The 27,068-nt window shown below is 42.6% G+C and overlaps 1 protein-coding gene across 4 annotated transcripts in view; it reads right to left on the reverse strand.

Annotated features, from left to right (window-relative positions):
* Positions 1 to 27,068, reverse strand: part of PDZD2 (PDZ domain containing 2) — a 472,427-nt gene that overhangs the window by 30,222 nt on the left and 415,137 nt on the right. For all 4 annotated transcript variants that reach the window (XM_037990734.2, XM_007961284.3, XM_007961289.3 and 1 more), the window contains 11 exons: positions 25,966 to 26,085; positions 24,820 to 24,934; positions 21,002 to 21,075; positions 20,624 to 20,849; positions 19,372 to 19,489; positions 17,600 to 17,732; positions 9,059 to 9,140; positions 6,947 to 6,981; positions 6,056 to 6,212; positions 3,739 to 4,550; positions 832 to 976 (listed from right to left, as the gene is read on the reverse strand). In XM_037990734.2, coding sequence (XP_037846662.2) covers positions 832 to 976; positions 3,739 to 4,550; positions 6,056 to 6,212; positions 6,947 to 6,981; positions 9,059 to 9,140; positions 17,600 to 17,732; positions 19,372 to 19,489; positions 20,624 to 20,849; positions 21,002 to 21,075; positions 24,820 to 24,934; positions 25,966 to 26,085 — 2,017 coding nt within the window. The remainder of the gene's footprint in view (positions 1 to 831; positions 977 to 3,738; positions 4,551 to 6,055; positions 6,213 to 6,946; positions 6,982 to 9,058; positions 9,141 to 17,599; positions 17,733 to 19,371; positions 19,490 to 20,623; positions 20,850 to 21,001; positions 21,076 to 24,819; positions 24,935 to 25,965; positions 26,086 to 27,068) is intronic.

A 27,068-nucleotide genomic window follows, 5' to 3' on the forward strand; every position in this document is an offset into this window, starting at 1 on the left:
AGGCTGGTCTTGAACTCCTGACTTTGTGATCCACTTGCCTCAGCTTCCCAAAGTGCTGGGATTACAGGCATGAACCACTGCGCCTGGCCCCTAAATAAATACTGAGATGATTTCTGCCTCCATGATGTTACTTAATCTCTCATGAACACTTCTATGTGGTTTTTCAGTATCATTTCACTTGTCCTTTGTGGAGGTTTTTGTTGCCATTTCTCAGTGCATTTGATTTCACATAGGCAGAGTGCTGAGATTTTGACAGGTAGGAAGTCCTTTTGATTCATCTTATGTCTTGTTGGTGTCAGAAAAGGGTAAAAAGGGTCATTTGACTGAAATTGGATGTATTCAACATGGCATGAAAATGATGAGTTTAGGCACAATGATCTAGTAAAGGTGCTAAGTGCAGGCAGTATTTACATGTTAATTTGTGTAAAAGATTTTTCTCCTTAAAATTATCTATGTATAATGCTTTTTTTTTTTTTTTTTTTGATGGAGTCTTGCTCTTGTCACCTAGGATGCAGTGCAAGGGTGCCATCTTAGCTCACTGCAACCTCCACCTACCCAGTTCAAGTGATTCTCTTGCCTCAGCCTCCCAAGTAGCTGGGATTACAGGTGCGCGCCACCATGCCCAGCTAATTTTTGTATTTTTAGTAGAGATGGGGTTTCGCCATGTTGGCCAGGCTGGTCTCAAACTCCTTACCTCAAGTGACCCGCCGCCTCGGCCTCCCAGAGTGCTGGGATTACAGGTGTGAGCCACTGCGCCCGGTCTGTATAATGTTTTCATTAGGGTATCTCCCCACCCATCTTCAAGTTTAACAAATGGGAAAATAATCTTACCAGTCATGGGTTGTTGCCCCAGCTCTGGTGCAGCTTCGGGCAGGTTCTCTGTGAGGTGGCTGGTATCCGGATGGGACAGAGCACTGGCTAGTTCACAGTTGGTAGGGACACAAGCATCTCCAGTGGTCAGCTTTCCCAGAGATTCCTGGCAAACAATGACAACCACAAGCCACTTGAAACAGCTTTCAGTCTTTCTGCACCGTGAGCTCATATACAGAGAGCAGAGCTAGTTTAGGAAAAGGCAAAGGGGCCCTGGACTAGGAGCCAGCATATCCAGACTGCGGGTTTAAGGTCTGCTAGGTATTAAATGGTCTTATCATTCTTCTCCAAGCCTCCATTTTTTCAACTCTAAAATGGGGTAAAACATTCCCAGTCTTACTCATAGAGGTTAAAAGAAGACAGTTAAATGAGAACAATTATAAAAATAGCACATATAAGGCTAGACAGAGGTAAGGTATTGTTATTATGTTGCATAGAGATATCCAAGACTATAAAACGAACTCCTTAGTTTGGTAGTGAGGGAATGAATGAATCTGGATAAACAAAATTGACATTTCATATTTCAAGACTTCACTTTGGCTAAGGGTCCATTACTTTCTCTTCCTTTCTTCTACCTAACATCTAATGCAATAAAATTCTAAAACTAACAGTTAAATCAGATTCATGTGAAACTTATCCATTGTGAGTCATAAAGTGGCCCAAAGGTGGCAGCAGAGCACAGAGGTGAAAGGGATAATGTGTCTTTCAGCAGCTTTGGTAAGAAATCATTTCATAAAACGTCAGTTACCAGTGGAGGGAAACCTACATAGGGTTTAACTCAGTTCATTTTCTATGTATTAGTAACACAAATGTAACATAAAAACAGTAGAGGAGTTTCAGAACTAGACAGAGGTGGTGAGTCATATTGCATTGTGAATGTACTAAGTGCCACTGAATTGTGCATTTCAAAAGGGTTAATTTCATGTTATATGAATTTCACTTCAATTTAAATCAAGTAGTAAATAAAAACAGAATATAACTCATTTACCAAAAGAGGAAGGTTTTTTCTTCCAATATTTGAGGATATATGCTTTATCGCAATTCATTCTATTTTCTTTCTCAGATATAAATAAAATCAAATTTTGTAACTAAAATTTTTATGAGAAAGATTAGTCTTGTGTACAAGTTTCAAATGCTGCTCAACAGTTCTGAGAGTATGAATTTAGAATTATAAAAGCTCTTATTTTAATAGATATAAATTATTATGAATAAACATCCTAATTTGCCTTTATACAGTTATCCAAAACTTGTGATTATTATTTATTTTTTTTTCTTGAGATGGAGTCTTGCTCTGTCGCCCAGGCTAGAGTGCAGTGGCACGATCTCAGCTCATTGCAACCTCCACCTCCCAGCTTCAAGCGATTCTCCTGCCTCAGACTCCTGAGTAGCTGGGATTACAGGTGCACACCACCACACCTGACTGATTTTTGTATTTTTAGTAGAGACGGTTTTGCCATGTTGGCCAGGCTGGTCTCGAATTCCTGACCTCAGGTGATCTACCCGCCTCAGCATCCCAAAGTGCTGGGATTACAGGCGTGAGCCACTGTGCCCGGCCGATACTTTTTAAAAGAAGAAATTTACCCAATGGCCAAACTATATTTTAAAACACAGATAGTGGTTGCAGGTAAAATATGATATTTGAGAAGGAAAAAAGATGTGCATTTCTATTAAAAATAAGGTTAAAAAAAGGCTTTTGCCTGGCACAGTTTTTATGACTTATCATTTTCCAGTCTATTTACATATATGTTTATATAAACCGCTTGAACACACATCTTTAATACTATGGCTTTATAAGTCATCTCAGGTTCTTTGTTCAGAGAGAGACCGAGAGAGGTTATTTATGTTAAGGAGGGTCTAAACAACATTGATTTCTTGTACTCTCTCCTTGATAAAGTAGAGCTATATTGAAAATTTCAAAAAATGAACAATTTGATAATTCTAACATACTCGTAACCAAGTAGTAACGTAACCAATATGAACTTGCATTTAATGTGGTGCATTATAAATTCCACTCAGCAAGGTTATGAGTGGCTATAATTATATATAACCAATGCAGAAATTTGGAAAAACGTAAGGATCATTCATAACCTTATCTGCTGGAGGGAATCACTCTTAACATGTATTTGATGGTTCCTCCAGCTCTGTGAGATGACCAGGGCAGAGAGCACCAGCCCAGAGAACTAAGCTCAGAAATGTTCAATAACTTGTCCAGGTTGTCACTCGACCAGTGCCAACTTGTCAGCGGTGGAGCCCATGCCAGGCCCAGGGTTTTACTTTCCCTGCGCCACACTGCCTTTCCATCGTCAGCCACAGGCACTGTGTACAGGTAAGACAGGGAAGCTATAGTATCTTTGGGCCAAATGATCTCATGACTAACAACTGCTGATACATGAATAAACTCCCTTGGCCGGGCACGGGGGCTCAGGCTTGTAACCCCAGCACTTCAGGAGGCCGAGGCAGATGGATCACCTGAGGCCAGGAGTTTGAGACCAGCCTGACCAATATGGTGAAACTCTGTTTCTACTAAAAAATACAAAAATTAGCTGGGTGTAGTGGTGTGCACCTATAGTCCCAGCTCCTCGGGAGGCTGAGACAGGAGAATCGCTTGAACCTGGGAGGCGGAGGTTGCAGTGAGCTGAGATTGCGCCACTGCACTCCAGGCTGGGTGACAGAGCGAAACTCCGTCTCCAAAAAAAAAAAAAGCTCCCAAGCAGTCCAGGTATTTAAGTGATTGACTCTGTTGAAAGATAATTCTCCAGCCGTCATCCGTTCCCACTGGCAGCTTCCCCATGCTTTACAACAGACTCCATCTTCACTCATACATATTCACGCACTTCCATTCCAAGTAACTAAGAGAAAGTCAGTTACCTTCTCCACAGCTCCACCTGGCCGAAAGCCAGTGACAGTCACTTTGACAGAAGTGGCCTGGACTCTCGAGTCCACATCGCATGGATCATTGGCTCTGCCAGTCAGGTTCACTGTCTCTGAGCCACTGGGTCTGGCCTCAGCCTCAGATCTCTTGCAGTGGGGGCTGACCCTGGCCACTGGTCTGTGCCTGGAGCCCAGGCCTTCATTCTTCTGCTGGGGGGAACCGGGGCTCCCAGTGTTCATCGGACTCTGGGTGTCTGTATGGACTGTGTATTCCAATTTGGGTGCAGAACTTGATCCTGTCAGTTCCTTCTTCCACCAGCTTCCAGGGCTCCCCTTGGGGGCCCCTGCAGAGGCCGTGAGGTTGGCTGCATGGGAAGGAGTGTCCACCATGCCCTCTGGGATACTCTCCCCTAAGTCCACTGAGCTACCAAGAAGAGGCGCCGAAATGGCCTTGCTGACCAGTGTTTTCTGGGGTCGTCCCTCTTGGTTGTGGACGTCCACGCCCTTGGAAGAGGAAATTAAGACACACCTCGAGTTATCCTCTGCCAGAGGCCTGCTGGGAGCCGGGAGGGCCCCTGGGAGTGAAATGCAGTCCCCTTCTCCATCAAACTCTTCCTCGTCACTGGCATCGTTGGCATCGTAGCAGCCTACCTTCCTCTGGCGGAGGAGAGGGTTTCGGAGGGCCTGTGGGCTTCCGGGAAGACTGGTTTGTCTGGCAACTGTCACCTGCTTGTGGAAGAGCCCAGAGGCCCGCTGGCTCCCGAGAGTCACGAGGCTGTTGGCTCTGGCTTTTCCAGGCTCCTTGTGAGCTGGTGGAGGTGGGGACAGAAAAGTCAAGTGAACTTCCCGCTTGGCCCTGTCTTATCATCTGACCCCATCATTACACAGAAGCATGTCCACATTCACTACCTCAGCCACTAGACACAAGGCCTGGGCAACATGGCTTCCTGGAGGCTACACGGAGTGGATAGCCTGGCTGTCTTTCTCTTTTCCCTCGTGACCTACCCCCAACCCCTTTTCTTAAATCCCAGCCTCTGGATTAACTCAAACATGTGTGCTGTCGGAAGACAGAAACTTAATTCTTTCACCCCCATGATATCTAACACATTGTTAGGCTTTAACCTAAATGCTGCTGAGAATTCCTCCACAGGAGGATACCCGGGGAATGATGACATGTCCCACACACCTGGGCTGCCTTCTTGGCCCCTTGAGGTCCTTCCTTCATCTGCAGAAAGGGAGGCTTGATTGACAGGCACGTGAGCGCTTGCAGTGTGGTACAGCGAAGCCTGAACTATCCTATGTCTCAAAGCTACTCTAGAACAATGCCAATCTGAATCTGCAATGATTTTTATAGCTTGTTAAATGTAGTGAAAAACTACACGTTTGCACCTTGAAAGGTTTCTGTAAGAACAGAGCAAGCTCATCGACAGCTCTGAATGAGCCAGAGTGGTCGTCGCCTGCCTCTCCTAAAACAAGGGGATTTTCTTCTTCAGATGTTAGAAATTAAGAGGAAACCTCACCAGCAGAAAGAAGTCTGAGACATCGGTATGGATCATATCAGATTATCATCTCATATTATCTTGAATAGATATACCAATGAGATTAAAAAAAAAAAAAAAACCTTTTGCTAATATGTCTCTTTTGAGTTCTTAGTCTTTAATTTACAGCCTTCTACAAAGAATGGAAGCTAGGGCCTGGTGAGGGAAGGGACCTGGAATTTGGCTGAATTCCCTAAAATGTAAGGGCATCAGGTTGCCCACTCTGATTTGATGCCATAAAATTCAAGACTACATTATGTAAATGGCATTGGATGGATGTTTGGTTTAGCCACCACCCACCTGGCTATAGAATGTGCATCCAGACTGTTCAGTGAGTAACTGAGTGGCCAGTCACTAACAGCATTTTCCAAGAGTAAACTCTCAGGGGACAGCATTGTCTAATGGTGCGATCTCAGCTAACTGCAACCTTGGCCTCCCAGGTTCAAGTGATTCTCCCTCCTCAGCCTCCCGAGTAGCTAGGATTACTGGCACGTGCCACCAGGCCCAGCTAATTTTTGTATTTTTACTAGAGATGTGGTTTCACTATGTTGGCCAGACTGCTTTTGAACTAATGACCTCAGGTGATCCCCTTGCCTCGGCCTCCCCAAGTGCTAGGATTACAGGTGTGAGCCACTGTGCCTGGCCTGGTCTCCAGCTCTTTTCTCATTTTACAGCACCAGGGTAGTTAAACCATTGTAGCCGCCAGCATAGAGGTGGACACCAGTCACTGCAGATTGGAATGCAGAGCCCAGGCCCTCTGGGGCGTCCCTGCTTACTAGAGGTGCTAGGAGGCAGGCTGCCCTCCTCCGACGTGCTGCAGCCACTTCCTGGGTGATCCTCGTCCTCAGAACCGGCCACCATGAAGTCGGACAAGGGGCCAGGGACATCGTGGGCAAAGTACTGGGAGAGTTCAGATTCAGAAATAAGGGAGTCCTGTTGAAGAAGAAAACGTCCGATGACTAAGAAAATGCAGCAGAAGCAGATTTTCAAGGGTTATTACGTCCTATCTTTCCAAGAACACTTGGTTCTAATCCATGGTCACTTGAAATAGCTGTGATAGTAAACACTCACCTCCATTTACTTAGGATGGCTAAATGGACAACTAATGAATAAGAAGGTGACTGGTGCCAGACAATGTTTCTAGAGACTTTTTGTTTTTGGCTGAATTTTTGGCAATAATCGGAAAAGCCATAGCAGCAGCACATCAGCCATCCCAGGAAAAACACTGGGGGATGTGATGGGAAAGCCAAATGGGATTCAAGCCAACCAGTCTAGTCAAGTGGTAAGCAAAAACCAGGGGAGTCTGAAACCTGCACCCCGATGCACTGAGACTCAGCAAAAGCCTAGCTGAGGAAGATCCCACGGCCTCCTTAAAGCCCCGACTCACACTGCTTTATTATGGAGCAGTTTGAAAAGTTATTTTGCAAACTGTAGTTCAGTTCTTTTATTTTGTTGCTCTATTCTTTTCCTGGATAAGTGTTTAAACAAAAGAAACACACATGTTTGCATCTGTTCTCAAATGAGCATTGTTGTGTTTTCCTGTATAAAGTGGTAAAAATGACTCATGGGCAGAAACAGGGACTGGGCCCTCCAGCTTGACTTGTGGGCTCCAGGAATTGATTTGTAGTCCAGCTGAGGGAGGCAGGTAGCAGTTCACCTTGACTCACCTTTTTTGCAAGAGAGGGACTCTTCAAGGGGGTACCTGTTGGAGGGAAAAGTCACCATATTGTCAAAACAATAAAGCTCAAGTCACAAATAGGCTTACATCCTTAACTAGAAAAGGAGGTGGCAAACACAGTAAACCAAAGTCCCTTTGCTTGACGATGGGCTGCATGCACTGGGGTAGACGTACATGCAGTCTGCCTGGGTACCTGATCCTCATCCCCATCCCATCTGCCATGATGCTTTAAGCCCTAACTGATGCTACTACCTGTATGATGATCCCAGTTAGAAGCGATTTCTTCTGAATCTCCTAAGTGTTTTATCCTACCCACACATCAACTTTCATATACATCATATAATGTATGAGTGGATGTGTCTTGTATCCCTCCTTAAATCTACAGAGCAGAAATGTTGACTGATCTGACCCCACGGAGATGGACATTTATTTATTTTGAGATGGAGTTGCACTCTTGCTGCCCAGGCTGGACTGCAATGGCATGATCTCGGCTCACTGCAACCTCCGCCTCCCGGGTTCAAGCAATTCTCCTGTCTCAGCCTCCTGAGTAGCTGGGATTACAGGCATGTGCCACCACACCTGGCTACTTTTGTATTTTTAGTAGAGTTGGGGTTTCTCCATGTTGGTCAGGCTGGTCTCAAACTCCAGACCTCAGGTGATCCGCCCACCTTGGCCTCCCAAAGTGCCGCGATTACAGGCGTGAGCCATGGCGCCTGGCCAGAGCTGGACATTGTACTTCGTATCTACTAAGTGTTCGGTGATAATTGCTGAATGGATTGAAGGATGAATTAACAAATGAACACCCAAGAAACTCATGAAAGAATTGAGGAGATGACTGAGTATCTATTTTAGTTTTGTTTTTTTTTTTTTTTTTTTTTTTGGAGACAGAGTCTTTCTCTGTCCCCCACAGGCTGGAGTGCAGTGGCGCGATCTCGGCTCACTGCAAGCTCCGCCTCCCGGGTTCACGCCATTCTCCTGCCTCAGCCTCCCGAGTAGCTGGGACTACAGGCGCCCGCCACCACGCTGGCTAATTTTTTTGTATTTTTAGTAGAGACGGGGTTTCACCGTGTTAGCCAGGGTGGTCTCGATCTCCTGACCTCATGATCTGCCCGCCTCGGCCTCCCAAAGTGCTGGGATTACAGGCTTGAGCCACCGCGCCCGGCCCTATTTTAGTTTTTAACTGCAGTGTGAAAAGGCTCAGGATTTAAACTATATGTCATGAAGCAAAAAGGACTTTGGGCATGAGGATTACGGCTTAATAAACTTTTATAAATGATCAAGTGGAAATGCTGGGATTATGAGAGCACAGCTCTCAGGCAGGTCGGGATGATAAACTGGTGGAATAAAGAGCCTAAGATGGTTGTGTCTACTTCAAATATATTAATTACGAATGTAAATAATCAGGGTATTTCATGATTGCCAAAAAACCCTACGCTTTCCTTTTCCTCTGACAACTAATAACTTGTGGCTCAGTTCCTTTTCCTCCCAGGTAGTAATCTGAACATCAATATAATCTCAAGCTCAGAAATGTGTGAAGAGTCTCTTTAGGCTTCTATGCTAAAGGAAACTTTATTTTTAAGACTTCATACAATGTTTCATACTTTAAATTCATACGAAATTCCTACTATCTCAAGTCTTCTCTGCCTGAATTTTTCCACTTAAGAGAGAAATCATGATTTTTGCTACCTCTATTACCCTCTTTGAGTGGAAACTTTTTAATTCTTGTAAGGAAATCTCAGGCTTTTTGGTAGATAATACTCTGCATCCACCAAACTACTGACATTCTGGTTATCACTTCGCTTTCATCTTTAGCATTTCAAATGAATCAAGCATAAATACATGAAATGCTTCTAACTTACCTTTGCAAATTATGTGAAAGTACTATAAGAAGCATGCATGATTAGATCTTTAATGAAGCACATTAAATAACTGCAGAAATCAAAAGTAGCAGCCAAGAGAAAGCATAGACTGTCTTTGACAGCTACTTTTGCCAAACCTGATAATTACAAAAATCCAATAATCCTGCACTGGGGAGTGCCCCATGGGTGAACTTAATGAGAAACTCTTCTGAATGTTGAATGAAAATGTGTGATTACAGTACCTAAGCCAGGAGAGGAATTGGCCTCTTTGCTCTCCTGATAAGTGCTGCGTGCTATCACTTCATCCATTTCCTGCTCGGAAACCTGATTTTCAGCAGAAAGCAAAGATTAGATGGTTTTATTTATTTCTCCCAATAAAAGTACCTAGGACCAGAGTCAGAGTCAAGTGCAGATAAAGAGGCAAACCACAGGACCAAGGATTATGACCATCCTCTGAAGTAGCAGTAACTCAGAGCTTGTAAGAAGCCCAGCAACACACACATAACAAGACTTTCAACTGGTGCCCAAGTCCATTAAGCAAAGCATTCAGTGCTATGATTACCAATAACACGGCTGATATCTGCTTCTCTAGAAAACTCACTTCTAATTCTTTTTTTTTTTTTTTTGAGACAGAGTCTTTCTGTCACCCAGGCTGAAATGCAGTAGCTTGATCTTGGCTTGCTGCAACCTCCAACTCCCAGGTTCAAGTGATTCTCCTGCCTCAGCCTCCTGAGAAGCTGGGACTACAGGCGCGTACCACCATGCCTAGCTAATTTTTGTATTTTTAGTAGAGACAGGGTTTCACTATATTGGTCAGGCTGGTCTTGAACTCCTGACCTTGTGGTCCACCCACCTAGGCCCCCCAAAGTGCTGGGATTACAGATGTGAGCCACTGTGCCTGGCCTAATTCTTTCTAATTTTTAAACAATTTTAAACCTACATAAAACATGTAAGAGTAGTGCAAGAGTAGTATACTTTTCACCTAGAATCACTAATTTTTAACATTTTGCCACATTTACATGCATGTCCTCCCTACATACACACACACACACACACACACACACACACACGTACACAGAATTACAGCTTTTTGCTAAACCATTTGCAAGTAAGTTGCAGACATCATGACCCTTTACCTGTAAATATTCCAGCATGGGTCTGTTAGAAACAAAGATTTTCTTTTAAATAACCATAATGCTATCATCAAACTCAGGAAATGCAACATTGATGACTGTGTAACACATATTTCATATTCCAGTTTGACTAAACACTGAATACTGACAGTACTTTTCTAATACTGTCCTTTGCAAGTGCTACTCAAAGTGTGTCTGTAGTCTGGGACTAGCTCACAGAAAGTTTAATGCCAGCCTGTGATGAGATAAGAACTTCACTCCAGAATGCAAATTAGCATACAGCTTCATCAACATCATCATGCTAAGGAAAAAATGTCAGCTGAAGTATGTAATAGAGCACACAGTGACATAATGTTTACATGTTGGTGCAAGTACATCTTGCTATGGACCTGTAGCAGGCTGTCATGGATCAACTTCTTTGCATAGTGATGTTTTATAAAAAAAATTGTTCTTGGCAATCCAGGATCTAGTTGTTGTATGTCTTTAGTCTCCTTTAATCTGAAACAGCCCCTGGATCTTCCTTGGTCTTTCATGGCACTGATATCTTAGAAGAAACCAGACCAATCCAAACCTTCAATTAGGATCTGTCTGATAGTTTCCTCATGCTTAGATTCAGATTATGCATTTTTTTTTTTTTTGGCAGAAAAAGTACAAAAATGATTTCCTTCTCAGTGCATTCAGAGGCACTAAGGGTCAATGTGTCTTATAATCGGTGATAACTTTGATCTCTTGATTAGGGATGGAATTTGCCAGATTTCTCCACTAGAATTTTTTTCAGTCATTAACAAGTAATCTGTGAAGAAATAGTTTGAGACTACGCAAATATCCCACTCTCCAATATATTTTTACCCCATGGTTTTAGCATCGACTATTATTGCTTAAATCAATTATGACTATGAAGCTTTCAAAACGGTGCTTCTATAAGTTTTCCATTCCTTCTGTATTTATTAGTATCATGGCAGATTCACGGATGTTTTTCTCAGTTGTTATCCATAACTGTCATTATTCATGTGAGGATTTTTTTAAAAAGCCTGACATATAATGAAATATATTGATTAAAATAATAAGAAAATGTGGAGCTTCTTTTTTAAAGGTAAGAGTATTTAAAACTTTGAATGGTAATGTTATGTACTAAAATAATATTTGGCATAAGCAATGTTTGGATAAGCATAACAATTTGTCTTAATAAATATTTCTATATAGAATTCAGCATATATTTTATCATAATAGTTAAATTATAATGACATTGTGGCCTTTATGTAATGTTTTATGGTAGGCTTCACAGGAAATAAAATATGTACACATACATGCACTCAGGCATACATACTTAAACACACATCCCCCTCCACATAGTACAAAATAATTTTATATAAAAGAGTCAGGGAAAATATCAGCTTAAAGAGTGGTTGCTGTTTTTCTTAATGCTAGACTTTCAATATTTGCAATTGATTTTTTTTGAATAGGAGAAAAATGGACTTCTATTACTTTCTTCCACTTAATGTAAGCTAAAAGCTGCTATCCCAGCTAGTCTAAATCTCGGCCTGACTAGACCTGGAAGGCTTAAATAACCCAACTGGGCAGCCACCGCTCCAGACATTATGAGAAACAGAAGAAAAGAAATCCTTGTGGTATTTATCTTGGAATAACAAGAAAACTAAGCAAGCACATACATTCAGTATCAAAATGTACTACTGGCATGAAATGCTGGGCTAAGTGGTACAAAAATACATTCAACATAAAATGGAATCTTAACCAAAAGATAAATACAGCATGAGGTTACAGCTAAGAACACCACGTTTACCTAGGAAGAAACGTGAAATCCAGTCAAACACACACCGGCATTTGGTTTTGCTGGACATATCTCCAACACTATCACAGACGACCATATTCCTGTGGCTAGAAACATGGATGAACCTGCACGGTCAATGGCGTGGCGGCCACCAGTCCACCAGGATTATGATGCTTTGCACTGAAATGCCATTTGGATGGTTGATTGTATTGGCAAAATAGGCAGGGTTTTTGGGGCCGAGATGAACTGGACCTCTGAACAAATCATGACCCATGTTATGCTGTTATTTTGAAGTCAGACATGCCTTGAAGCCAATGACTGCAAACCACTGAAAACTCAAGTTTTCTGTAACATTGCTGACGGATGTATTAGGGCAGCCACAGGTTATTGGACTGCTTCCCGAGGTCAAAGGAGGTGATGTGGGTGGTAGAATCCAATTGGAGATTCTGGGGGAAGGAGCTGAGAACTACTTTAGATGGATCCATCAGGCAAAGAGAGTCAGCAGTGAAACAAAAGAGAACAGCAGTGAAACAAAAGAGAACAGATTTTAAGTGAAGGTGTCAGAACCACAGAATAGAAAGGAGAAAAATGGGAAGTGATAAGGAGGAAAAAACATAAAAAGGTGGAAGCAGGACTTGGTTGGTTTGATTGGATTGACTGACTGATTGACTTGAGAGAGAGCCTTGCTCTGTTGCCCAGGCTGCAGTGCGGTGGCATGATCTTAGCTTACTGCAACCTCCACCTCCCAGATTCAAGCGATTCTCCTGCCTCAGCCTCCCAAGTAGCTGGGATTACAGGCACATGCCACCCGGCAATTTTTTGTATCTTTAGTAGAGATGAGGTTTCATCATGTTGGTCTGGGTGGTCTCAAACTCCTGACCTCAAATGATCCACCTGCCTTGTCCTCCCAAAGTGTTGGGATTACACACGTGAGCTACTGCACTCAGCTGGGACAGACAGATGGGCGGACGGATGGATTTATGTATGTATGTATGTATGTATTTAGACGAAGTCTCGCTCTTGTCCCCTAGGCTGGAGTGTGATGGCGCGATCTCGGCTCACTGCAACCTCCGCCTCCCGGGTTCAAGCAATTCTCCTGCCTCGGCCTCCCGAGTAGCTGGGATTACAGGCGCCTGCCACCAAGCCCAGCTACTTTTTATATTTTTAGTAGAGATGGGCTTTTACCCATGTTGGCCAGACTGGTCTATAACTCCTGACCGCAGGTGATCCACCTGCCTCGGCCTCCCAAAGTGCTGGGATTACAGGCGTGAGCCACCGCGCCCAGCCTGGTTTTATATTATTTATTCAAAAAACCTTGTCTGCAAGACCTTTCTGAGGATGCATATAGGGAACACAATCTGAAGAAAAGCAGAGTTGCCTGTGCATTAATCTAACGGCAATTTTGTCCCAGCTCTGTTGTTGACATCACATCCCCAGATCAAGACATAGAGCCATAGCATGATAGCACTAAGTTGTCCTGGGGAGGACCAGGACCACAAATGAACATCACTAAGTGTCTAAATTGATGCCACCAAGAAATCTCGGATATGGCACATAGAGGGACCCAAAAGGGCTCTTGGCATGTACTTCTTACTCTTAAAGTGGTGTACGAGTCCATCAAGCACAGTAGCCTGGGAGCATTAGGATGTAATTAAGCAACACTACAAGGAATACCAAGGTATGCCCATATGACAGGCATGGGTAAGAAGTAATTTTTTTGGTTTTTTTTGGAGACAAAGTCTCACTCTGTTGCCCAGGCTGGAGTGCAGTGGCACAGTCTTGCCTCACTGTAACCTCCACCTCGCAGGTACAAGTGATTCTCCTTCCTCAGCATTGGAGTAGCTGGGATTACAGGAACACACAACCACACTGGCTAATTTTTGTATTATTGGTAAAGACAGGGTTTCCCCATGTTGGCCAGGCTGGTCTTGAACTCCTGACCTCAAGTGATCCACCCACCTCGGCCTCCTAAAGTGCTAGGATTACAGGCATGAGCCACTGCACCCGGCCAAGAGGTAATGTTCTTAATGAACACTTTGATTTTATTTTTTTACGTTTTTGAGGCAAAGTCTTGCTCTGTTACCCAGGCTGGTGTATAGTGGTGCGATCCTGGCTCACTGCAACTTGCACCTCCTGGGTTCAAGCGATTCTCGCGCCACAGCCTCCTGAGTACCTGGGATTACAGGCAGCCACCAGTACACCAGGCTAATTTTTGTATTTTCAGTAGAGACATGGTTTTGCCATGTTGGCCAGGCTGGTCTCAAACCCCCAACCTCAAGTGATTCACCCACCTTGGCCTCCCAAAGTGCTAGGACTACAGATGTGAGCCACCACACCTGCCCTTAGTGAACATTTTGAGTTGCTGAAAGGAAAAGCTAAATTTTGTTAAATACAACTTAATCACAACATTAGAGATAAGCTAATTTAAAAAGACTTTTACAACAATTACTCAAAAGAATAAAAAATAGTGTTAAAAGTGGATTGAGGCTGGGTGTGGTGGCTCATGCCTGTAATCCCAGCACTTTGGGAGGCCAAGGTAGGTGGATCACTTGAGGTTAGGAGTTCGAGACCAGCCTAGCCAACATAGTGAAACCCCATCTTTACTAAAAATACGAAAGATTAGTTGAGTGTGGCAGCGCCCCGCCTATAATCCCAGGTACTTGGGAGGCTAAGGCAGGAGAATCACTTGAACCCGGGAGGCGGAGGTTGCTGTCAGCCGAGATTGCACCACTGCATTCCAGACTGGGCAACCGAGAGAGACTCTGTCTTAAAAAAAAAAAAAAAAAAAAAAAAAAAAAAGTGAATTGAGTTGGTTCCTTCTTTTCCTGTGCACGTCAAAAAACAAACAAAAAACTGGGTCGAGTTGAACTTGCTGAAGTGTCCTATGGTTAGCTTCAAAAAGTTAAGGGCAACTGTACAAGTATAGAAGAGATATAACAAAGTAACAGCCAAGTCCAACAATGTAGGGACTATGATTGTCTGCAAGTTCTGTATGGGTCAAGAGTGTGACACTGATGCTGAGAAAAAAATTAATGGGCTCTTAGGCCTGAACTATAGAAGTATTCTGCCCAGGTCAAGGTTGGCTTAGACAGAAGAGGAGCCACTCTTTAAATTTGGTCTTGTCTTTCATCAGTCTAACAACAGTAACGTCCTCACCCTCTAACAAAATGCTTAACATTCTTGGGGTCATGAATGACTGAGAATTTGATAGAAGCTATTGATTCCGTCCACAATTGCAAATATATTCCCAAATTTGTGTAGTTCGTAATGTCCTGGTAAAGGTCCCGTGAACTTCAGGTTCAGAGCAGGCTGCAAATTTCTTGAGATACATTCTAATTCATTGTGCAGCCCTGACATGTGGACAGTGCCTGGCACCCAGTGGAACCTCAATACATGTTTAGGTAATGAATTTGATTTAGGATGAGAATAGATGATCTGAATCACCCTGGCTGGAGGGAGACAGGGAAGGATAGTCCCTCTGTTGATGCCTGGCAGCCTGCCTGCCTGCTTCACAACCTCCACATCCACCCCAATTCACCCCCAGGGCCTCCTTGGCACCTCTGCCTTCTGTTCAGTACCAGGTTCACATGGGCTGGTGGTACCCAGGCTAAGCAGCTAACATTAGACTTAAAAGATCTTCCCTCTTTCCTTCCAAGGAAAACTTGTAAGTAAGAAAAAGTCATTTAATAATTTATTCTCAGGCCAGGCGTGGTGGCTCACACCTGTAATCCCATCATCCAGCGGGAGGACCACTTGAGGTCAGGAGTTTGAGACCAGCCTGGCCAACATGGTGAAACCCCGTCTCTACTAGAAATGCAAAAACTAGCTGGGCATCATGGTGCACACCTGTAACCCCAGCTACTCGGAAGGCTGCGGCAGGAGAATCACTTGAACCCAGGAGGCAGAAGTTGCAATGAGCCGAGATCACACCACTGCACTTCAGCCTGGGCTACAGAGCGAGACTCTGTCTCAAATAATAATAATAATAATTAATAATAATATTATTATTATTTCATTCTCAACAGAAGACAATATGGGTATCTTTACAATGATAAAATGTAAGGAGCTGCAGTGATATGCTATGTCCTGTTGGCTCAAGGCCCCATGTGGTTCCTCTTATCTCCCATGGAGCCATCTGTATCAGATAAACCAAAGAACTCCCACTTTCAGAATGTGTCTTTAGCAGAACAAGCAAAACCAGTACTAGCAAAATGTGAATGTATGTTAAATGTCATGGTCAGGAGAATTTCAATACATATTTATGCTGTTTAGGTAGATTCTAGAACAACTGTGTGAGCAGTTAATGAAAAGGATCCTGGCATGAATTTAAAAATTTAGTCTTGGCCAGGCACGGTGGCTTGCGCCTATAATCCCAACACTTTGGGGGGCCAAGGTGTGTGGATGCCTTGAGCTCAGGAGTTCGAGACCAGCCTGGGCAACGTGGTGAAACCCCGTCTCTACCAAAAATATAAAAATTAGCCAGGTGTGTTGGCACATACCCATGGTCCCAGCTACTCTGGAGGCTGAGGTGGGAGGATTGCTGGAACCCAGGAAGTCAAGGTGCAGTGAGCCATGATTGTGCCACTGCACTCCAGCCTGGGTGACAGAGTGAGACCCTGTCTCAAAAAAAAAAAAAAAAAATTTAGTCCCGAGGACTTGGTCTATCAGAAAAATAGTATCCTTCATAATTTTGAATAAACTTAACAAATAACTTTTCCATTATAGTTTATTTGAAATGCTGGGCTTTATTTTTTCCCCAACTTTGATGGAAGCAAAAATCTACAAAGTAACATTTGCAAATAAGCAATTGGTCTGCAAAGCCAGATTTCATCTTATTTTCATTTATTTAAATTTCAAGATAATCATTTGATAAGATAAACTGGTATTTTTCTGACTCAACAGTTAAAAGAACATTAAGAAGGAAACATTCCTCCACAAATCTGAAGACATTTATTTGTCCTTTAAAAGTATCTAACATGGGGCATGTTGGCTCACACCTTTAATCCCAGCATTTTGGGAGTCCGAAGTGGATGGATTGCTTGAGCCTAGGAGTTTGAGAACAGCCTGGGCAACACAGCAAGACCCCAGCTCTATTTAAAAAAATTTTTTTAAAAGTAAACTGAAAACTGTAATCCCAGCACTTTGGGAGGCCGAGATGGGCGGATCACGAGGTCAGGAGATCGAGACCATCCTGGCTAACACGGTGAAACCCCGTCTCTACTAAAAATACAAAAAATTAGCGCCGGGCGAAGTGGCGGGTGCCTGTAGTCCCAGCTGCTTGAGAGGCTGAGGCAGGAGAATGGCGGGAACCCGGGAGGCGGAGCTTGCAGTGAGCGGAGATCGCGCCACTGCACTCCAGCCTGGGCGACAGAGCAAGACTCCATCTCAAAAAAATAAATAAATAAAATAAGAAATAAAATGAAAATAAATTAATTATTCCACATTAAACTTAAAGATGAGAGAAATCCCAACATATGGCCAAACAAAAGATGTGGTAAGAAAAGCCTTCTTATCTTGAAACTGACAGGGTCACAGAGATCGTCCAGTTCAAGGCTCGCAGATTCTCTTGTTGCAAAAACACAAAGAGGTTAAGTATCTCACCAGAGCTCAAAAAGCCAGGACTCTGAACTCAGCATTCTTACCTCCCACCAGACAAGTTTCAGATTTACCAGATAACATTGTCAAAATGTTCTAGCAAAAGACTGCAAGACAAAGTGCGGGTTAAAGATGCATTTCCCACAGGCACCAGCCGCAGGTTGCCTGCCTATCCTTAGCTGGGAAAACCATCTCACCGAGGAGTATACGATATCCTACGAAGGTGTACCATCCTCCCACGTTCAGAACAGGGTGAACCACCTCACCTTTGGATTAGGGTGCCGGCCGATGACAAGGCGAACGGGTCCTGGAGGGCATTTGCTCAAGATGGCGTGGACTTTGCTTAAAGCGGCATGGCGGACATTGACAGAGTTCACTTCCAGGATTTGATCCCCGCGGCTAGGGAGGGCAACAGAATGCACACTCTGTGTTAGCAGTCAGCTTCTTAAAAGCTAAAATAGCTTTACTTCTGGGAGAGGTTTATAATATGAAATACTTTCTGCATACTTTAAAGAATCACATGATGTCTTTTCCCGTTAGCAAACATGTAAAAATACAACACATTCATAAAAACACATTCAGTTTTAAGTGGGCAAAGGTCATAATGCATATTTACTGGCATTTTCAGAAATAGTAAAGTCAAATGAAATTAAGGACAATGATGAAACCTACCATTTTTTGAGCATATACTATACGCCAGGCACTATACGAAGCATGCTGTATTACAAAGCTTTAAGTAAAATTATTCCCATTATGCAGATAGGAATACAGGCTCAGAGGGGTCACCCAGATGTCACACACTGTTGAACTAACTCGGGTCTGTCTGACTCTCAACCATCACATGACAGAGCCCCTCGACCACCAGCAGTTCTCTCTTCCTACCATCTTGAAATGATTATTATAATATAACTTAAGGAGGAAATAGCTGAGGCTCAAAGGTTACCCAAGAATTTGTAAAAACGTTTCAAATTTGAACGAATGAGAAATTGGGGACAAGTTGCCCATTTTGACTGGAAATTACAGGGAGAGAAGTCAGTAAGAGAGAACAAAGACTCTTTATATGGGATTTGAAGAATGGTCATTTGGCAGGCTCCAGACATATGGAATCATTCAAGAAAGAAACATCATCTTGGGATGTCATTAAAGGATTTTTTTCCTTGGGTTCTAAAAGTATATTTTCTTTAATGTACTTTGGATGATTTGCTAAATTTTTTTTCATATGGAAATTTACTCTAATGATTAAGTAAAAACATAATATAAGCTCTTAACAGGGCCCCAAAATGGCAACCTCAATGAATGCCATTTGGACAATCCCTTAACCACTAAAGGACTTGGAAGTTTACATGGGAGAAAGATGATACTGTTAGCACAGGGTGCTTTGTGCAATACACGTACATTCTTGTGACGTTTAGGTGGGCACTGACTCACTGCAATTACTATATAATAGAACACCTAGATATTTCTTGTGTAAACGGAACGCCCATGTTACAACTCAACTATCTGGATTAAGAAATCAGACACTCAGTGATTTCAGAAAGTAGGCACTTAGACATGGCCATTCAACAAGGAAGGAAAATGATAGGAAAAGTTTGAGAGAACACTTAATAAGAAACGCCTCCTGTCCAAGGGCACAATTTCAGGACTTTTTGGCATCAAGTGATTCTGAACCATTTGAGCAGTTCCAGTATTTCATATGAATTCTACATATGTGAACATAAAATGAAAGAAAATACTGAGCTAATCATAGATATCTGTATAGAGTTGTATCTTGTCAAGTTTCTGAAACTGGACTTCTGAGACCAAATAGAACAAATCAAATAGGGAAGCCAAGATCTAGAGTTCTCAAATTCAACCAAATTTCATTTATATTAACATTTACATTTTTGGAGATGCTATTAATTGTAGTCTTGGCTATATTCTTAGAAAGAATTCAAACCTTCAACATCCCTCAAAGGAAAGTAATAGAGCAAATATTACACATATGTATTTCATATTTATGAACACTCCAGAACCTTCCACTATCAGGCAAACAACAAACCTCAGGTTGCTCTCCATCTTGGCCACTGATCCTGGAGCAAGGCTGTGAATGTAGATGCCAGGAGGACTGTTTTCCAGAGCCAAGCAGCAGGCACCAATGCCTAATCCAACTCTTGGCTCTGTGAGAGGCACCATTCAAAGAAAATAAAAACAAAAATTACACAATCACTAGAAAAAAAGGGTAACTGATTTGAAACAGAATTAATATCTATTCAGACTAATAATCATTTATTTCTGGTTCAGACTCAGAATGTAAATTCTGCTTTTCCTTGTCATCACCGGCACTGCTGTTAATAGAATGAGCCCATGGCTAACCTGGGAGCTAGTTACGGACTGACGGACTAAATTAGCCAACAGTCAACTCTCTGCTCAGTCTAATGAACCTCCTCACATCTGTTTTTAGAAAGAGGCAGGCTATAAGTAACATTTTTATTCTGGGTACACAAACCCAAGCTTTCTTTTGCTTTTCTTTTTAACAGCTAATCTCTTGGTTGTTTAATCTTCCATCATGTTTCTGGAGTAGGTGGAGAGGAAAAAGAAACAGCGATGAAAAGAAGAAAGATTTGGTGATCATGGAATTCTAGTTACTAGTGTTAAGTGTACACTTAACTATAATCTTTTGTTCTTTAAAATTTTATTTTAGCCCTAGACTTAAGCTCATCAGTGATTTTTTTTTTTTTTTTTTTTTTTTGAGATGGAGTTTTGCTCTTGTGTTCAGGTTAGAGTGCAGTGGTGCAATCTCAGCTCACTGCAACCTCTGCCTCCCAGGTTCAAGAGATTCTCCTGCCTCAGCTTCCCAAGAACTGGGACTACAGGTGCCCGCCACCATGCCCAGATAATTTTTTTATTTTTAGTAGAAACGGGGTTTTGCCATGTTGGGGAGGCTAGTCTCAAACTCCTAACCTCAGGTGATCTACCTGCCTTGGCTTCCCAAAGTGCTAGGATTACAGGCGTGAGCCACTGTGCCTAGCCAGTGAAATTTTTTTTTTTTTTTTAAACTCAAGCCTCTGACACACAGTGATTCATGGGGAGAGCTTAGAGAGCTCCATGCTACTGGTAACTTCCCTTCACTTTGACTAAAGTGACTAACATCCCTCTACCTGACCTCACTGTGCATGTAGAGACCACCTGTTGTTGACAGAAGATTGTCCCAAAGGAATAATTCATAGAACAATGAGGAAAAATTAAGCTAACAACAGATTCCAAAATGTTATTTAAGAAATGTGACAAAGGTAAGGAATAGCTGCTATCACCTTTGTTGAGTGTTACTTCCATGACGATCCTGTCCTTGGGCCCTGGGGTCTTCCGACCCAGGGATGAAGAACTGCCTTCATCGGAGCCTCCCGCCGAGGCTCCCCCACTGGTATTGAAGCTCGGGGAGGCGGATCTGCTCATGTGTGTGGGTGTCGAGCAGGGTGTGAGGCTGGGGCTCACCAACTTTGTGCGTACCGTTAAGACAAATAATCCACTCCGGATTTGCTGAGAAAACGAGGAAAGGTGGGCTGAAACATTTGGACTGTCCTCATATCAAAGGGTTAAAAAAAAAAAAAAAAAAAAACTCACCAAACCCAAGCCAGAAGGAAATAAAGGAAGGAAAATAGGATAAAGGGGATCAATAAGAATGTTGTTACCTTAAAGGTATGAATCGCTTCTTGAAACGTCAAGCCCTTTATTGGTATTCCATTTACATCTAGGATTTCATCCCCTAGTGATCAAATGTGAGAATTACATTAACATTAACCTTTAATTTCCTGGAATTTAACTGCTCAGTCAGACCTATTATGGGATACCGTATGGTCCCTGATTTACTACCATATAAAATGAATTTTATTGTTTAGCTTAGCTCCCAGGAATGTCACAAAATTGGACAATTAATGACAACATTCTTTTGCAGTAATTCTGTATTTCAATCTTCAATTAAAATAACTACGGGAAGCATGAAAATATTTTTTTAGCCATTGCCAAGTTTGACAACAGATGTCCTATGTTTAGAAATCAAACTGCAGAAATCTAGTTCAAAGGTGTTCCTCATAGTCATTATTTAAAAACTTAAATCCACTGGCAATGAGGCATGAACACATAGAACATTTGAGAAGCCACTCCTATATTTGTAGAAAGACAAGTTCCCCGAGCCCAGAGAATCAGCATGGTGCATGGAAAATGGCTTTAATGATAACAAAAAACTTGCTAAGATATTACTGAGGAATGGCAGCCCAGAAAGTCTTTTTTTAATTAAAAAGAAAAGTTTTTGAAACAGAGTATTGCTTTGGCTCAGTCACCCAGGCTGGAGTGTGGTGGCGTAATCTCAGCTCACTACCACCTCTGCCTCCCAGGTTCAAATTATTCTCATGCCTCAGCCTCCTGAATAGCTGGGAATACAGGTGCACGCCACCATACACGGCTAATTTTTTTTTTTGTATTTTCAGTAGAGACAGGGTTTCACCATGTTGGCCAGGCTGGTCTTGAACTCCTGGATCTGCCCGCCTTGGCTTCCCAAAGTGCGGGGATTACAGGTGTGAGCTACCCTCCTGGCCCAGAAATAGTCTCATTGATGCAGTTTCAGGTTCTCTGTCAGTAAGCTGACACGTTACTATAAGCTTCTATCTCAGAGATGACTGCGGGGTCATGTTAATTTGCCAGACATACGCAGGAACATGCTTGCCCACAGCCCCCTGCCCCAGCTCTCCTATTATTTTCAACTCTAAGAAGGCATAGTCAGGTCATTTTTCAAGCTGTTGACAGTGTCTGCTAGGAATATAAAAGAACTTGGACATCCTGTTGACTTATCAGAGCTTGTTTCTGGTTTGCACTCTTGTGACATGGCCTGTTTTTTTGGAATAACAGCTCATCAAAAACACTACAAAGACGCCCCAGAGAGAACAGATGAACTTTGCACAGCATTGCTGTAGAGAAGAGGGACACTGTACGCCTATAAGAAAGTGCAAAGCAGCATAAGAACACACATTGTCACCTCTCGCAGACAGCCAATCCCAGGAGCACACTGTGTGCACGATTCAAGGAATCCTGTAGATGAGTTACAAAAAATGTAGCTGTGCCCCATGCATTTGTTATGTGGCTTCCCCTTAATGCAGTTACAGAAGCTATAAAATAAGTGAAGTAATCTCTGTTTAAAAAATCACCTGGCATAACCAATTACTCAATTAGGCAAGGAGGTGGATGTTTTTAGGTTGTTTCCATAGGGGAAAAGGAGCAAATATTAAAATGATTACTCGCACTCTTAAAATGTATGCAAGGTTTTTAAAAGACATGTCACTCAACAGGTTAAAATCCATTCCGATGACTTACATTTCTTGTAAATGAACACATATGAAAAAACAGTATTTAGGAGACTCAAGTTATTAACCTTTCTTAACTATTGATTTTTTTTCCCCCGTTTTGCTCCATTTTACCAGCCTTGCAGGATGAATTTCAATTAAGTGAACACATGGCACATCCATTATAAAAACGCTCTGCTAGAATTTTATATTGTTCTAAAACTCAACACAAACACCACCTGGGAGTTAAGCCTTCCTCTAAGAGAGAGAAATAAATATTCCGCCGTGGGAGAATTAAGCCTGGTCACGTCTTATTGTTAGCATACAGGATTCGATGGTTCCTCTGCCTAAAAAATAGGAGATTCCAATTCACTCTTATCGGTTCCAAAAAAAAGAACCAGTATAACACAAAAGCACCTAAAGTTTAGGTCAATTGAACTGAAGAGTCACAGCATTTTTGAAGATAACTAAAAATATTCTACTTTAATTATTTCATGAACGAAGTATAATAATAAGTGAGAGGAAAAAATCAGGATTCATGCTCTGGTGAAAGATACTGAAAATATGTGCAGGCTAGGTGCTATAGCTTAGGCCTGTAATCCTAGTACTTTGGGAGGCAGAGGTGGGACAATCACTTGAGGCCAGGAGTTCAAGATCAGCCTGGGTAACATAGTGAGACCCCATCTCTTAAAAAAAAAAAATTAGCTGGGCATGGTGGTGCACACCTGTGGTCCGGGCTACTTGGGAGACTTAGGCAGGAGGATCCCTTGTGCCCCGGAGTTTGAGGCTGCAGTGAACTATGATCACACCACTGTACTCCAGCCTGGATGACAGAGCAAGACCCTGCCTCTTAAAGTACAATAAAATAAATATATATATACCTGTGTGTGTGTTCAGAACTTTTATGCAATTCTACTTTACAAAAAGTATATAATCTTAATCCAGATAAATATTTCATAGAAAATATAAAGATATGTATATCTATTCTAGATATTCTATCAAAAGCAGCTACTGCGTCTGTACAGAAAGGAAACTTTGGCCTATTTACATTTTATTTTCTCAAGTAAGGTGGGAAAGTGAGTTGAACTTGGGATCACCAAGCTGGGCTTAAATTTCACTTCTGCTGTTTACTAAAGCTGGGACAAGTTTCTAGTCATTTAACATTTCTGAGTGTCACTTCTCTGTTTCTAAGATGGTCACTCCAAAATGCCAATTTGACAGGTTTGTAAGGCAGTTAGCAAAATAATTAAATATGTGGAATTGCTTTGTGTTTATAGCATTATAAAATGACACATTTAAACATTTAAAAAATTATTTGCAAGGTAAGACTTGGCACCTCAATATTACTTTAATTTGCATTCATAAGCACTTGTCTAGTATATTCACGTGTGGCAAAATGGTAGGTGCTATTGAGAATTAAAAGATGTTCATTTAGGGCCAGACACAGTGGCTCATGCCTGTAATCCTAACACTTTGTGAGGCTGAGGTGGGCGGATCACTTGAGTCCAGGTGTTTGAGACCAGCCTGGGCAACACGGCAAAACCTCATCTCTACAAAAATTAGCCGGGCATGATGGTGTGCGCCTATAGTCCCAGCTACTCGTGAAGCTGAGGTGGGAGGATCACCTGAGCGCAGGGGGTTGTGGCTGCAGTGAGCCATGATCATGTTACCACACTCCAGCCTGGGTGACAGATTAAGACCCTGTCTCATTAAAAAAAAAAGTTTGTTTTGTTTTGTTTAAAAAGATGTTCATTTAGAAACCAGACTATGTGGTGGTTAATTTCTGTAGCAAGATACTAAATATCCACTAATGACCAGGCACTCTGCTTCCACACCACCCCTGAGGTAAGAATTGATTCCAAACTCTCAAAATTTTCAAGGAAAGGAACATGATTAGACCAAGTGGACAAGATAAGACACTAAAGACCCCAACAAAAATAGTAAGCCACTTTCCACATATTATCTCATGTAATCCTGACAACCACTCTTCAAGCAGGCGTTAATATTCCAAGTTTACAACTAGGGAAAGTGAAGCTCAGGTTCTACTGACTGTGCCAGGTAGATTCTGCCCAGGTCTACTGGGTACTGTGGCATTCACTCACATCTTGTGAAGAGGCAGATTCTCATGGGATCAAAGTCACTGTCACTGAGGACACAAGAGGCTCTTCTCCTACCTTCTTTAAGTCTTCCATCCTCTGCAGCTGATCCATTTGGGAAGATGGTCTTGACAAAAATCCCCATCTGTCCACGAATGCAGTCTCGACCTCCAGCAATACTAAAGCCAAGGCCCTAGATCCGAAGCAGATGAGAGTCCAAGTTGACAGTGTAGTATTTAACTGAGGGCATCTTTCCCATTGTAGCATTTAACTGAAGGCATCTGTTCCATTGTAGTATTTAACTGAAGTGCCCTCCCCAACCAGGCCTGGAGTTAAACTAAGCAACTAGCTGCAAACTCAAGTGTGTATTCTTTCCTTATTCCCCTCCTCAGATCTATTTACGTTGTACTATCCATGTATTACATTAAGGGAAAAAGTTTTAGGCAGAAACATACCAAATTGCCAATATTTGACAATCTCTGACCTCCACAAATGGCAATTTCATATGGATCTACTAAATAGCTTGTAAGAGTCATTTCCCACTATATGCAGGCGCCACGTTTGTTTTCTTTTGTCTTTCCATTTTGTATAATATCAAAATGAATATTTTGATTTCTGTGTAATGTCCAGTTATTCATATCATTTTCTTTATGATAATGGCAACGCCATGAAATTCATTGAAAAGGATAGCCAAGGGTAGTCCCTGAAGCTGCAGGCTCTGCTTTTCTTTCACTGGAGATAAAAGTTGAGGGTCATTCATTGCACCCTTGGTTCTGGCCCTAGCAGCCAAGTGCTGGTGACTCCTCACATCGTAGGAGTGAAGAGGGCATGGTCATCTCACATTGAGACCTACAGCACAGAATGCCAGGGAATCCACTTGAATCCATACAGAGGCCACTTTATCTGTCCTCCTTTATACCTGTCACTTTTCATTTCATGCAAAAACAAGTAAAATAAAAAGTAACTATTTAAAGAATATGTGTGACTGGGTGCAGTGGTTCATGCCTATAATCTCAGTGCTTTGGGAAGCCAGGGTGGGAGCACTGCTTGAGCCCAGGAGTTTAAGGCTGCAGTGAGCCGTGATTGCACCACTGCACTCCAGCCTGGGCAACAGAGCAAGAACCTGTTTCGAAAAACAGAAACACAAAAACAAATAAAATAAAACAAAAAAATGTGTGCTGACATTCACCCAGAAGGCAGAACAGTCTGCAGAAAAGAGCTCACCTTGCCTTTTTCTTTGTACAGCCCGATGATTGAGATGACGGATGGCCGAATGAGCCTCCAAGGAGATTCCACCTGAGTCGTGCTTAAGGAGCGGGTAGACTTCTTCACAATGTGGTATTCCTAAAAGTCAGCACACGGCAAGGTCATATATTACTCTCATCTGTTCTATTGTGGTATCTGGCAGAAAGATACACTCAGACTTTGAAAATCTTAGATGTCTTCAGTACTAGACATTTCTCTCTGGTTCAGTGACTTAAAAAAACGTTCCGATAAATACTATCACAGGTGGTGCTGGGCACCATTGCTCACGCCTGTAATCCCAGCACTTTGGGAGGCCAAGGCAGGCGGGTCACCTGAGGTCAGGAGTTTGAGACCAGCCTAGCCAACACGGTGAAACCCCATCTCTAATAAAAATACAAAAATTAGCTGGGTGTGGTGGTGGGTGCCTGTAGTGCCAGCTACTCGGGAGCCTGAGGCAGGAGAATCGCTTGAACCTGGGAGGTGGAGGTTGCAGTGAGTGGAGACTGTGCCACTGCACTCCAGCCTGGGTGACAGAGTGAGACTCCGTCTCAAAAAAACCATCAGAGAAATAGCTCCTACTACAACAGACTGCCATGGCTTCTTCCCCCAACATAAAGAACTGCTTGGGGACCTCAAGCACCTTGTGTTGCTCTTTCCTCGACCACATTCCACAGATTCTACATCTGGAATGGAGTCAGGAACCAGAAACAAGAGGCCTGAGTGATACAGGATGACCACCTGTGGTCGGGCTTTCCCTTGGTAGTCACCCCTGCCTCCATCCCAAGTTCACAATCGTGGTTAGAAAGTATCTTGCCATTTTAAGCTCAATTCGCTCGATCAAAAACTCAGCATGCCCTTGTTTCTTATAAAATCCAAACCACAAACCCAGACAACTGTTATTCCACATAAAACATCCCGCTGAGAGACGGCAGCAGCTTCAGTTCTCATCTCTCACATTTGGAAAATAAAGTATTTTCCCATAATGAGCCACACTTTCCCTTCCTGACACACAGCAGCTCCAATCTCACCCCTTTTTTGTGTCCATCACCCATAATATACACGCATGTAAGCAGGCTGCGCTC

Source organism: Chlorocebus sabaeus, chromosome 4 (assembly GCF_047675955.1).
Source record: "Chlorocebus sabaeus isolate Y175 chromosome 4, mChlSab1.0.hap1, whole genome shotgun sequence".
NCBI classification, from domain to species: domain Eukaryota; kingdom Metazoa; phylum Chordata; class Mammalia; order Primates; family Cercopithecidae; genus Chlorocebus; species Chlorocebus sabaeus.